Source organism: Acyrthosiphon pisum, chromosome A2, assembly GCF_005508785.2.
Source record: "Acyrthosiphon pisum isolate AL4f chromosome A2, pea_aphid_22Mar2018_4r6ur, whole genome shotgun sequence".
In the NCBI taxonomy this organism is placed as follows: domain Eukaryota; kingdom Metazoa; phylum Arthropoda; class Insecta; order Hemiptera; family Aphididae; genus Acyrthosiphon; species Acyrthosiphon pisum.
Genome location: NC_042495.1, coordinates 76,009,487 through 76,023,756, shown reverse-complemented (window position 1 = coordinate 76,023,756; position 14,270 = coordinate 76,009,487). Strand labels below are relative to the sequence as shown.

The 14,270-nt window shown below is 29.4% G+C and overlaps 2 protein-coding genes across 3 annotated transcripts in view; one reads left to right on the top strand and one right to left on the bottom strand.

Annotated features, from left to right (window-relative positions):
- LOC100169612 (alpha-1,3-mannosyl-glycoprotein 4-beta-N-acetylglucosaminyltransferase B) overlaps positions 1-8,144 on the top strand; it is an 11,084-nt gene extending 2,940 nt beyond the window's left edge. The window contains exons 2-10 of one of the 2 annotated variants that reach the window (XM_016801096.2): positions 1,990-2,094; positions 2,746-2,943; positions 3,750-4,082; positions 4,210-4,343; positions 4,420-4,466; positions 4,534-4,844; positions 4,904-5,028; positions 7,698-7,805; positions 7,893-8,144. In XM_016801096.2, coding sequence (XP_016656585.1) covers positions 3,794-4,082; positions 4,210-4,343; positions 4,420-4,466; positions 4,534-4,844; positions 4,904-5,028; positions 7,698-7,805; positions 7,893-7,940 — 1,062 coding nt within the window. In that variant the 5' untranslated portion in view covers positions 1,990-2,094; positions 2,746-2,943; positions 3,750-3,793 and the 3' untranslated portion in view covers positions 7,941-8,144. The remainder of the gene's footprint in view (positions 1-1,989; positions 2,095-2,745; positions 2,944-3,749; positions 4,083-4,209; positions 4,344-4,419; positions 4,467-4,533; positions 4,845-4,903; positions 5,029-7,697; positions 7,806-7,892) is intronic. The other variant, XM_001947504.5, reaches the window with a different exon arrangement.
- Positions 8,145-11,931: 3,787 nt separating this feature from the next.
- The window catches only part of LOC100160708 (dynein intermediate chain 3, ciliary), a 13,620-nt gene continuing 11,281 nt past the window's right edge, over positions 11,932-14,270 (bottom strand). The window contains exons 7-10 of the mRNA XM_016801110.2: positions 13,549-13,684; positions 12,881-13,027; positions 12,569-12,757; positions 11,932-12,273 (exon numbers count right to left, since the gene is read on the bottom strand). Of these exons, the coding sequence (XP_016656599.1) occupies positions 12,160-12,273; positions 12,569-12,757; positions 12,881-13,027; positions 13,549-13,684 (586 nt within the window). The 3' untranslated portion in view covers positions 11,932-12,159. The remainder of the gene's footprint in view (positions 12,274-12,568; positions 12,758-12,880; positions 13,028-13,548; positions 13,685-14,270) is intronic.

Here is a 14,270-nt window from a genome sequence, read left to right as displayed (position 1 = left end):
TTCAATAAAAAAACTTATTTTTTGTGTTGTGTGCTCCTTTAAAATAACTGTTTGGTAGTAATATTATACTATTATGCATTCAATTTGTTTTTGGAAAAAATAAGTAATCCAACCTACTAAATATTGCTTACCTATAGAAAAATAGATTACGAATAGCAATATAAAATAAATATTATGTAAAATATTAAAATATCCTTAGAACCGGTTGGCAGACGATCGTTTCAGCTTAGAATCGTTTTTCGTCTGCAATGATTTATCGTTGAATTCAAATTTAACATATTCATTACGGTTACCTATCAATAATAACGAGTTAACGCGAAACCTGCTATACAGCACGACGGCTTTCTAGATTATTTTTCCATGTATCGGTCTTGGTCTCTTAAGGTATTAATCTAAACTTGATTATAATATTGTAGTGCATCACAATAAAATGCCATAAAAATGAACATACATTGGAATGTCCAAATTGCATATTTGCATGCCATCTTTTAGAAGGGTCTGTGCGATGCATGCCACCTCTTGTATCTTCGTGTATAATTTTCCTCTAAAATAATTACTTTAGTAAAATTTAATTTATTTTTCCACTGAAGAAACGGGCTTTTGCTACATTACAATAAAATATATAAACATTGAAAAAGGTGACACTGTTAATATTAAACAAAAAGATTTTAGTTTAGGCGAATCAGATGAATGTATTTTACACTGTATTTAAAATGTATAATATTTAATAATATTATACAATTTGGAGGAGTTTTTTTGACATTTTCGGCATAGAATATTACAATTTCAATATAGGTACAATACATTATATATATAGGTAATAATTAAATGTAAAGATGTAGTTCATAATATATATATTTTTTAAATAGTATTATTAAATTAAGGCGTTCCTAGCTAGGAACTCCCTAGCCCTAGGGCTCCTTATATAAGCCCACTTCTGATATGTACATTTTTTTCTTATCTTTTTTTACATAATTGCAATATAATAATTAAATATTAACATAATAAGTTTAAATTATTATAACATTAAAACATGCCATATGGCAAACATAAATTAATAATAATAATACTAATACTTAGCACATCATTTTTTTTTTAATAATAAAATAGTAAAAGCATTTTTGTAAAAAGGTCAATATTAAAGAGCTTTTAATTTTTTTTTATAATCGACCCGCGGCAACTTAGGCCATTGGATGGTTTTTAACTGTGGGGGAGGCTACTGTAGGTTAAAAACGTGTGTTTGTTAGTTTGGCAGATTTTTTAGTGGGCACCTGTAGATATCTTTCATGTCCAGGTTGGGGATGGCAGCACTTCTCTCCGGACACCGTGACTTGCCCAAAGAAAAATGCCGCCTGTAGCCGAGGTTTTGAACGAACCGATGTCTTAGTCCGCTCGGCCACTCCGTCCCTTGAGTTAAAAATTATTTAGGCATTAGACATTAGGCAACTAATTCCACGGTTACAACTTACAATATACTACTACCTACTACTACTTCTACTAATAATAAAATAAGTATAAATCATAAATGCACATGTAAATGCATACTAATAAGTAATATTATATAATCTATGTTGCCGTACATATTGTTACTATTTTTAGGTACCAATTGTTTTATTTATTTTGCCGTCAGCAACGCCATATGTGTTAACTTTTGTACAATATTACATAATTATATTAATTTAACTACATAGGTTAGATAATATTTTTTACTCAGATATAAACATTTTTCGATATAGAAACTAATCAGTTGTGACAAACATATCATAAACTTTCATTATTTAAAAAAACTAAAAAAACTTTTTTTATATTTATCTATAATACAATTTTAACAATATAATTTTGAGCGAAGCGAGATGTGTAGCCCTGTGGGCTCATTGTTGTAAAATGATTTACTACGCCACTGTTTATATTTATTATTACATATTATTGCCGTGTTGACGATCTGCAATCTAAGTGATATGTTATGTTCACTGTGCGCGCTTGTTTCAGGTGTTCAGATGAGGTGGAAGTTTCAACAGCTTAGGTCCTCTTTTTCGTTATTCATCATTATAACGTTCGTGTCATGCTTCGTCACCGTGTTTATCTACATTTCAGGTGAATTATTCAATCGTTGTATTATATTGTGATACATTTATCCTATATCGGTACATGGGCATTGGGCATTGGGCATTGGACATTGGGCGTTGGGCAAATCGATAATTTTTATTAAAACAGTTAATTATGCATTTTGATATTTTATGTAAACTATTGATTTTGCGTGACGTGAGTTGAGTATAATAATATAATGATGATTATTGATTATAGTTTATATTGCGATTTATGTGATGGATATATTAAACAATATCATACTTATTTCAATGGCTTAACGCAATTTAATTGAGTACTTACATACCAATTATTTGATGCTTAATCGTAATACAATTACAAAGTATATATACATAACTAGAGCTCGGATTTCGTAGCTCTATACAACTATAAAACAAGCACTTAAAATGAAGCAAAAAAGCACCAAAACCCCGATTAAGTATCTAATTGATATCTGAGTTGCATTGAACAATTAATATTTTTATAATATTTTCAAATAATAAATTGATCTACCCCCCAGTCGTAACCTGTGCTGTTCTTTAGTAAGAGTATTACCCACTGATGATTTAATATTGTTTAAAACCAAAGATTAAAACAGTTCAGATAAGTGAGATTGAATGGATATAAGTCTATAATTAGTAATATTGGATTTATTACCAGATTTATGGATGGACGAAACTAACTAAACAGAATTTTAAAACTGAAGGATAATTAATCTCATCTAGTGACCGCCTGAAAAGCAAAAAAGTGGATAAGCTGTAATAGAGCACAACCGATAAAGGAAAACGTCGAAAGACCATCAGGACTTATAGTCTTAACATCACATCAGTATAAATACCTCGAAAAACGTCATCAACGGTTAAGTATACATTATTAGGTATAGATCAAAAAATATAATTTCTAAATTACTCACATCATCATTAATGACTTCACATGAATAGACAGACTTGAAGTATGAAGCGAACATGATTTTGTGAACCAAACAGGATAGGTTGATTGTCTAAAGTAGTGCATTGGTACAAAACGTAAGACAGCCTGGTGAAAAAGATCATACAAGGTATAAAAGCTGAATCCAGACTAAGAGCTGATAAAGTAGATGGCTAGTTAAAATTAGAAATAAAAGAATGAATGTTAGAATAGTCAACTTTGTTAAAGTCGAAGAAGATGTGTAAACTGATGAAACAGGGAACTTGCATGTTATTGGGAAAATTGATAAATAAAGGAAGGTGGTAGGGTTCAGGTGGCACTAACGGATCTAAGGATACTTCAATTGTAAGTGTTTTGACATTGCTAATGACCAAATCTAATAAAGAGCTATGTTTATTGAAGTTGTTATTATTTTGAAAAAAACAATTTGAGGCAAAAGGCTCAGGGATGCATGGAGCACGATAATGGGAGAATGAGAAGGTTAAACCAAAGTTATGTTTATCTCATAAAACTTCATGTAAGTGGTAATCACCACAAAATGTGTACCTATGTGTAAGTTAAAAATGTGGAAAAGAAAAATCGTAATACATCCCTGCAAAAGTGCATTTCGTGCCCAAGATAACGACCACGAATATAATTTGAATATTTATTTATTATTTTATTGTATTTATCAATAGTTTATGATTTTTGTATTTTTATTCGAGTGCGTTATTACCGTAATTATTTTAATTCTACAGATACTAGATATTTATACGATCACAGTTCGGTGACAACGTGTACGATGTTGGACATGGAAATATTCGTGGAACAGTTAAGCAAATTGAATAAACTGAATGACAACAACATCAAGGAACGAATTAAGCATTTCGGCCCAGTTCTCGATGCGATCGTGAAGTCGTTGAACATTTCCATTCCTAAAGAATTAAAATCTTTAATGGTTACTAATAAGTCTGTGGAAATAGTCAGGTCACCAATGACACATCTCGATGGGTTTACATTCTTACCACAACTGTGGGCCCACGAAGATAATTTGAGGCCATTTATATTACATTCCGGAGGTAGAAAAACAGGTAATTTATTTGTTCAATTACACATAGAGGACGACTGTGAATGGTGTATAGGTAAAAAGACGATGCCAATAATCCAAATAGAAAGAAAAATTATTTTATAGGTTTAAAATTTATTTTAATATTTTAGTGTCTATGGTGTATGGAATTCCTACTGTTCGTCGCCAAAAAAAAAATTACTTAATACAAACAATGGTTAATATCGTAAACAACATGAATCAAAACGAAATGGAAGATTCATTAATAGTCGTGATGATTGGTGAAGTAATTTAAACTTGTGATTATTCAGTTTAAAATAATAAGTTACCGATAGGTTAATATTTGTGTCGGATTTTGTTAGATCGATCGAGAATACACGCAACGAGTGACTACAGAAATCAAAAATCGGTGATTATTTCTGTTACATACGATATTGATTACAAATCAAGCAATTTTATTGAATATTTTTTTTCAGGCTACCGGAAGCAGTTAACTCAGGTCTTGTGGACATAATTGCTCCAACCCCGGAATATTATCCAGATTTCAGCAAACTTCGCTTGACGCTCGGTGATTCTAGAGACCGGGTCAGCTGGAGGAGCAAACAAAATTTGGATTATGCTTTCTTAATGATGTACTGCCAACCAAAAGGGTCGTTTTATGTTCAAATCGAAGACGACATAATCACGAAACCACAGTTCCACACTATTATGAAAAATACAGCTTTGCAGAGCATAGCTAACGGACAAGAGTGGTTTATATTAGATTTTGGAGAACTTGGTTTTATCGGTAAAACCCATTTCAGTAATAAAGTACTAAGTCACTATAGTGGTACTATTTTTATTTAGGAAAAATGTTTAGATGTTCAGATTTATCATGGCTAATTCAGTACCTTATTATGTTTTATAACGATCAACCTGTGGATTGGTTGCTGGACGGAATAGTGGAGACAAAAGCTTGTGGTTATTATAAAGTGAGTAAATTATTTATAGTAGGCACTAATGCATTATAATTTATAAGAAACGGGGGGGGTTACGCTAAAAAAAATTACAAAATAAATACATCCAAAAAAATACAAAATAAAACCAATAACTGTTCATTAACTTGCCTAGATGCGAAAAAAGGAAATGATGGTGAGGATTGACCACTTCCTCTTCTTGCGCACAAGCTTGATATTAGCTGTATAATCTGACTTAATTCGAAAAAAAATGAACAAACATAAAGTACAGCGCCATATTGGCGTATCTCATTTTTAGTAAAATCCAGTTTATGATATGAGTTCAACCAGCTCATGCATGGACAAATAATTGTCATCGGTTTACCTTGTGAATTAATTCTACCTAGATGGACCAACCACCTGTGGTGGATTGGATATAGATATATAGTAAATGGTATAATTTTTTATTTGGCTCAAACTACTTTGTAAACTTTCCCGATATATCTAAAAACCTGAAATATTTGTCATAATCGGTAAAATAGTTTTTGAATCTATATTATAAGCTACAAATATACGAACATCGCATTTTGATGAATATTTGAATAATAAACAATATAATATATAATAATAATAATATTTTCTTTTATTTAAAAAAAAACCCATAGCAACATTAGAAACACATGTGTCGGGTAAGCCTTTATACCATTTTTAAAAAAATTTTCCTGTAACCAATAGCAACCACAACCCTATATAATATATTATATATAAACGAAGATATTCGATTTTCCATAATCTAAAACGAAATTCATGTGTGAACCACTCTAAAAAAACCTATAGGGGCTCAAAAACGAATCTATGAATAGTTCCCGAGCCTCATAAAGAATATGTTTGGACAATTTGAGGTCAATTGTGAATAGGTTCAGTAGTTTTTAAGTCTGAAAGTCCCATCCAAATGAACATTAGTTTTAAATATAGGTACTATATAAAAAAGATTAAAAAAAATGTTAAAAGTACGTTCTCATTCAAAACTTAAACATTTTCGTCGACCTTGTATGCATTTTGTCAACATTTTAACTTTAAACTCATATAAAAATAATCATGCCTGTGCATCTTTAATATTTTTGAACTGTTAACCAAACAACTTAGGACCTTGAATTAAATTTTCAAGCTTTTTACCCAGAAAAATTTGTTACCGATAAAATTTGAAAATGTTCTTATAGTTCAAAAAAATACAAAATAATTTAAAAAGCTAATCATGTATGGAAATTGGTCGTATTATGATTTGGTGAAAATTTAAAGAATCTGCAGCAAGTTTTTGAGTTAGTAGTTACGCCAAAAAAATAAATTTTATTTTTTCAAAAATTAGTTTTATGTAAAATATTTCATTTTTTCCTGATATTTACTTTGTTTTTTCCGAACATTTTCAATTTTGACTTCTCTAATGATGAACCAACTAGATTCACTTTCCTATCAAAAAATATGGTACAGAAGAAAATCGGAGCAGTTTTACAACCTCAAAAGTTGATGTTAGACAGACAAAAAAACACATCATTGTAAAATCAATAAGTACAAAAAAGTTGGACAAGTGGTACCGCTCTGCTATACAGTAGTTGTAATGAATGTGTTATATTTGAATACAATGATAAAGTGATAAACCATTACATACGACAAACGATTCTGAGCGGTTAGCGTAGTCTTTATAATATTATCATATTTAGTCGTTTCTATGGTGATAAACAAATTGTTAGAATTAAAATCCCATTTTTAGCGGTTATTCGTCATTTGTCGGTAGTTTTTTTGGATGCTTTCTAAAACTACTTAGAAATTTTTAATTTTTACCTCCCAAAAGTACTAACTAGGTTCACTTTTCTATCAGAAAAGATGCTGATATCGAAAATCGAAGAATGCTTACTATTCGAAATTCGCTCCGCTTAGAATCTAATATACAATATCATATTAAGGGGGCTGGAGCGTAATCAATTCTAAGGAGTAAAAACTAGGCATTTTATATTTCTGTTTATCTGGGTCTTGTGTATGTGTTGAAAGTAAATGAACATTATTTTGCGTAATTCGTAGTACTGATCACGTTTTATAGGGGCATCATAGTGACCGGGATGTACGTCTGTAATTTTACCTACGCGCATGCACATGTCACAATTTATTGCTTTATAAAATGACAAGCATTTTTTTTCAAAAAATACCACCTCTAACTTCAATCACTACGCTCAGTAGGATGTTCCGATTTTAATTTTGAAAGCAGATTTGAATTCTCCTTTAAATTTACTATGCTTTAACTCTCGTAAATTTTTCATATTCTATATCAATTTATTTAAATTTGAATTATGAATATGTTCTATTTTTACTCTTTTTGTCAGTAAATTTCTAAGTAAAAAAAAATAAAAATCACAAAAATGAAATTGTCAAAGCATAGACAATTTAGTGACAAATTCAAATTTGCTTTCAAAATTAATATCGGAATATTATATTGGGCGTAGTGATTGAAGTCGTGAGCTATGTTATCGACCGAAAATAAATCACGCTCCAGCCCCCTTAAATGCCTTTCTTTATCACAAGGTATGTAAAGACCAAGTTAGGAATAAATCTATAAGAGATATTGTTGTATTGAACTTATTTTATTGAACGTATCATTATTGTTATAGTATTTCAACAACTATATTAATTATAATTGACTATTTTGATTCTAGATGAATTGTCGACGACTAAAAGACAATTTATGGGTGAAATGCAATCAAACTCTTTTTCAACATATTGGAATCTGGTCGTCTTTGCCTGGAAAAATTCAACGTGCGAAGGTAAAGTTATAATTTTTACCTATAGCCTATAGGAATATACCACAATTTCAATATATTGGTAACAAATTTATATTTTTTGTCTCACAGGCTAGACATTTTAATTCAAGGATATTATTATATAAAAACAATCATTAGTATTACACAAATATAATTAGAAGATAATGATGAAATACAGGTAACCTGTATTGAAAATCAAAAAGGACTTAAACAAAGACGATGAAATTAAAATAACAATGAATCATCTGTCATTACTAGAGTGAAATAATTTATTAATAATATGTAAGAACATTGATTATTTTGTATTAAAGTTCAAATTTATAAACGTTGTCAATATAATTATGTAGGTATAAAGTTAATATGAAAATAATATAATTACCAGTTGTTTAAATATCATTGAAAATAATTTTTTAGAACAATGTTTGTTATTTATGCAAAATATACATTTGCAATTTGCATACTTATTGCATTTATTTTCAATCAATTTACGCTAAAAATAAACATTTTCACCTGAGATAAAAACATAATACCACAAATAACAATATAATACCTAATACGTACTTACGTGATACGCATATAGGAAAATAAATTATAACAAAAAATAAAAAATAAATTCTGGTTTAATTGAAGGATTAAATTTTCATATTTTAGTGTTTAGGTACTTATTATTTTTATTGAAATACGTACACGTACACTATATAGCTGATATATTCGTATATAGAAATAATTAAATATCTATATCACATTTTAAAATGTTCTTGTAATTTATTAAAATATGTGCTCAAATGATTTTGGTAGGTATTTAATTATTTTTTAAATTGTAAGCTGAAGTTAATTTAAAAAAAAAGAATTAAAACAACCTAAAGCATAACATGTATATTATATATATTATATTATTTCACATTTACCTATTGAAATTCTATACATACAGTAAAAACAAAAGTGTATCATATTATATTTGGTTAAGTACCAATTGAAATTTTTAAAATGCATAATATACTTAACAATGTATCATTATTATCTTTAAGGGCAATATTATATTATTAATAATACATTTACATTTAGCTATGATATTATAGTCTAATATAATAAATTAGTAAAATATTATGTGACGTGTATTCATTCTTCAATTGAAATCATAAAAATGATAAGTACCTACATAGGTACACTATAATATAATATTATTCGAATTTTTTTTTTCGATTAAATACCTAAAACGCATGCAAATAAATACTAATTGACAGTAATATCATTGATGTTTATATTTTATATCATTATACGAGTATATTGTACAACATCCAATGCGTACATACCTAAGTATTCATAATTTAATGTTACCTACTAAATATATATTATTATTTTGTAAAATGTTGTTGACTTCGTAATAAGTATAAATAAACATCAAACAAAACATAATATTTTCAGAAATATATTTAAGTACCTACCTTCTCGCATGACGTACATTTTAAGAAAAATATAAAATAAAATATGTTATTAAATTAACATGTTTGTTGGGATGCGCACAATTTATTTTTGTTCAGTTCTAAGTTTTAACTTCGATATACAAAAGTAAAATATCTTCAAATATTTCGTCGTTCGTGATTGAATTACACACAAAATGGTAAAGTACTTTCAAGAATTATTTGACCACTAATCAAAATAATATGTTTACATAACCCTTTGAGTGTTATAAACGCATGTATATAGGTACTTCTTTGCTTTCAAAAATTCAAAAGCAGCTGTAATCAATAATAAATTGATTTTATGATGTCCGTGGCAAGGTGGATCCACTTTGGTCAGTGAATTTTAATACACAACGAATCCAAATACATGCCGAAAACAAATTGGACAAATATCAAAGAAGGAATAAATGAATGAAGTTTATCTACTGTGCTTTTAGTGATATCCAAAATCTAAATATTGCATTAAATAAAATAAATTTAAGAAATTCTGTCGTCTAAATTCGAAGTGGACAGTAACTCTAGAATTATGTATATTATTAAATACAGGAAATGGACATCATATTATTACTGTTTGTATCTAGGTATAAGTATAAAATACAATGGAAAAGAAAATTTATTTGATACAATATTGATAACACGAAATGACGAGTTACCTAATTAAAGTGTTTGAAAAGTGCTAATGTCGTTTACATTATATTTTGTACTTATTAATACATTTAAATTGATTTCACAGTACTCATTTAAGTATGTAATAATATATTCTACTAAAGTTATTAATGTATCATTAATAACTATTATGATTATAAATCTGGTAAATCTGAATTTAATTTACTTTAATGTGTATCGAAAATTAGTGGACTATTCGTAACTATGCGTTATATATTTGAGATAAAGTGTTTAAATAATATTATAATATGACTAATCATATCTTATATTCTTATGTACATGTATATATTATATTTTTTTATTAAAAAGTCATTACAATATATGATTCAAGGATCAAGGCGCATTAAGCAAATATGCTTTTAAAATACGCATTAAGCAAATAATTATTATAAAAATACAACACATATAACAATGATATCATATGAAGACAGAGATCATCAAGTAATAGAACCCAACGTGTTTTTTTCTTTTTTTCTTTTCTATGTTTATAATGCTTAAATTATATTGTAATATATATTTAATGTATTCTAGTTAGATATGTATATGATGCTACCTATATATTTGTATTTTAAATATGTATGTAGCGTGCTGTTTGATACGTCATAAGTCATAACATACTTTAAAAGTTTTGATACCTGTTGACAAATTGTTTTATGATTTGAGGCTTAGCACTCTAAGTCGAGATATTTGACTTCAAAATGGTCGGTATCTATTGATGTATGGTCACATATTAATTTTTAACACAAACAGAGGTCGGTACATATACGTATTTTTCATAGTTTCTTTAATTTACCACCTACTGTCAATTAAAAATTCAATTAATTTTTAGTAGGCTATAGATGAAATCAGAAAAAATCTGTTTAATTTCCAGCATAGCGTATTGCAGCAGAGTGTTCTGCAGAGCAAGTTACCATTTATATTATATGATATTTTAATTGGTATGTCTAATTTATATCAAAATTAAAGATCATATCTCCCAGGTGCATATATATAGTGGTCGGATTGCTAAAATGTTAATCACTAATATTATTTATCTAATTATGATCCATCACCATCATTTGGATTTTGGCATTTCACAATAACGCTGACACAATATTTAAGGTTCTAAATAAAGGTGTAAGCCATCGTTGTGTCTCCACGCTTCAATATTTCTGTGTACTAAGGATTGACCGATAGGCGATAACGCATCGGATGTCTGCTCTTTCTAGATTTTTTACGTGGAGGTATCAAGTAAAGATCCAGCGAAGCTTAGAAATCGACGATGAAAACGTTCGATTTGAAGGGACTCACAAATTGTAAGAGGGTTCCAGATGGTACTACTAAGATTAGGTTTAAAATATGATGATTTTATTAGGTATATCATACACACCAATAATGTTATCTTTTTTAATCTTCTAATATATAAAATTCTCGTGCCACAGTGTTTAGTGGTCACACTCTTCCGTAACGGCTTGACCGATTTTTATTAAATTTTGTGTGTTTTTCGGTTGGTCTGAGAATAGGTGGTAAAGTATTTTTCACCCTCCTACCACCCATCCGGGGAGGTGCTCAAACAGGGATTTTGAGATTTACGGTGGAAATTGTTGTTTATAAAGGGTTGCTATTAGTTATATAGAATAAAAAATTATTACCTAGAAATTAGTTTTTATTTATTATTGGTTTTTCTGGCAGATCAAGTGCAAAATAATGGTGGTAACTCGGACGAAAGCGTAACGAAAACAATAATGTTAAAATAACGTATTTATCCGAAATGGCTCAACCAATTTTAATAATTAGTACAAATTAGTATTTATTTACTATTGGTTGCCACTGCATTGTAGTTGGACCAGGGTGGCTGAGTTGTACTCAGAAAGAGTTAAACAATCACAATTTTTTTAAAGTAGTAATTATTTACTGGCAACGAAGTGCGCGGGATCAGCTAGTCTTATAATATATAATCAGTTTTTACTTTTTCAACCATTTTTTTATATTATTTTTATCGTACCAAAATAATATTGTACATAATATTTTGTACTTGTTTATTATTGATAGTATTATTAAAACTCAAATCATAAAACGTCGTCGTACATTATTAAACGATTTCACATAATACTTTCTTATAACGATAAGCATAGTATAATTATAATAGGTGTATGTTGATGTTTAATAAATCATTTCTGGATTCAAAGTATGATTTATGAAGAACCTAGGTTATTGTTTTCCCCAGAACATATAATTATAATCATTTATTACTTTTGATCAATTATTTTCGGATCGTTCAATTCATTACTACAACTATCCTCAACTTCGTTTGGGTTTTCTAATTCGTCCGTGTTATCACTGTCATTCGATGATTGTTTTTTCTGAAAAAAAAACAAACAAACGCAAGAAACGAACTGCATTATTACGCATGAACACGATTATTTATATGCAATTGTTTAATTACGAAATTGTTAAATTGCTATAGGTTGTTAAATAAATTTGTAAAAGAGTGGTTTAGAAAAAATCCATTGGCGGGAACCAACGCATGGTGGAATGTTATAAGTACAGAACAGTATTCATGAAATTTATTTTTTCTCTTATATACGTGATTTAAATATTATTTACTCTATATAATAATAATACACATAGGTTATTGTAACACAGACAACAACTCACTATCATGTCGATGAGCTCCATGAATTCTTTTTCTGCTTCTTGGACCATTCGAATTTCAGTTTCGACCAACTGGGCGTGTTTATCCTTTGTCGTAGTGATGTCGGCTTTTGCCGACGTTTTTGTCTTTAACTTTAATTCCCGTTGCTTTGCCTCGATGATTTTTTCACGCCTCGTTTCCCGATCAAACATCTGTCAATATATATAAGAATAACTTGTTACTATGATTATAATTGAGTACAAACAAATATGCCTCTGCGTGAGCGCGCGTAGTGTGTGTGCTTGTGTGTTGGGGTTGTTAAAAATAATGCTCACCGCCGTCAATAGCGCTTTATCATTTTTTCCGGCAGTGACGAACCAATCGTTCATTTTGATCACGTAAGTCTTGCCACAGTCGTCACCGACGGCCAGTAGAGCACCACCTTCGTGGCACCGAATGCAATTTAATCCTTTGTCAGCCACCTAGAAACAAAATATTATACAAAAACTGAAAAAAGTAAGAAAACCCAGAAATCTTGGCGGATTGAATTGAATTATCGTGACGTCATATTTCTCTCGGTTGCCCGAAATAGGTTATTTTCGATTTGCCTAAAAATTAGTTTAAATGAGATTTTCTGGAACAAAAACATATATACTTCAGGTCCTATAGGATGCATTCTTTATGTAGGTAGAATATATCCCTAATAAAATTGTAATGCACAACTGCACAAGCCCAGGAAGTAAAAATAATAATCTGCTATATACAACTGTCAATAAATAAGAAATAAGTTTTAGAATTAAATAGACAAATATAACTCGTCCGAACATTAACATTTTGATGTAATTAAATAAAGTGATAAATTGTTTACAATTTATTGTATTGTTTTTAAAAACAGTTTTAAATAATAGGCACAAGGAACAAATTTAAGGATATCACCTACGAAACAATCCCTGAACCAGTTAAAATATTTAAAAACTAATTAGGAAGTTCTGATTGGAAATACCTTAACAGTGAGTATTGGATCCTTTTGTTTCTGCAAGATGTCCCAACCATCCAGGCAACCGTCAGCTCTAGTAGTATAGAAGACCGATGGCTTCGATTCGCTCCACGCACCGTCAGTCAGTTTCACGTCATGATGTCTACAAAACAATGATGATTAATTATTTTAACCCACAATATTTTTTCTAATATTTTTCTTTTATTTTGTTTATAAATACTTTGTTGTTTGCCACAATTGGCGTACCTTTTGACCTTTAGATTCTGAATTGAATGATAAATGCATAATTTTTATAATAACTATGTACGTGTTTTTTTTTTTAAATTGATTATTTTGGTAACCTTTTGGAGAAGTATAAATGATTAAATATTCATATTTTAGGTGGGTGTCTAGTAACAAATTGGACCTTATATTTGGAACTTTCGGCACAATGTGAGTGGTTAAAGGTCAAAACGTAAAATATAACTTAAGATATCTATACAATCTACATTATACAAGGCACCACATCAAAAACTGAATCCATCTTCTATAAACAATAAATTCCGATCCTGCTTAGCCAACAATCCAAACCCCCTCATTATAGAGATCTCAACTCATGCTCAATTACAGATTGTGTATTTCCTTTTTAGATAAACACTTGTGTCCAACACTGGCGCAACTAGGGCTGAAATATTGTGGGGGGAGGCTGTAACCCCAACCTGACATTACATGAAAAGTAACCCGTGGGG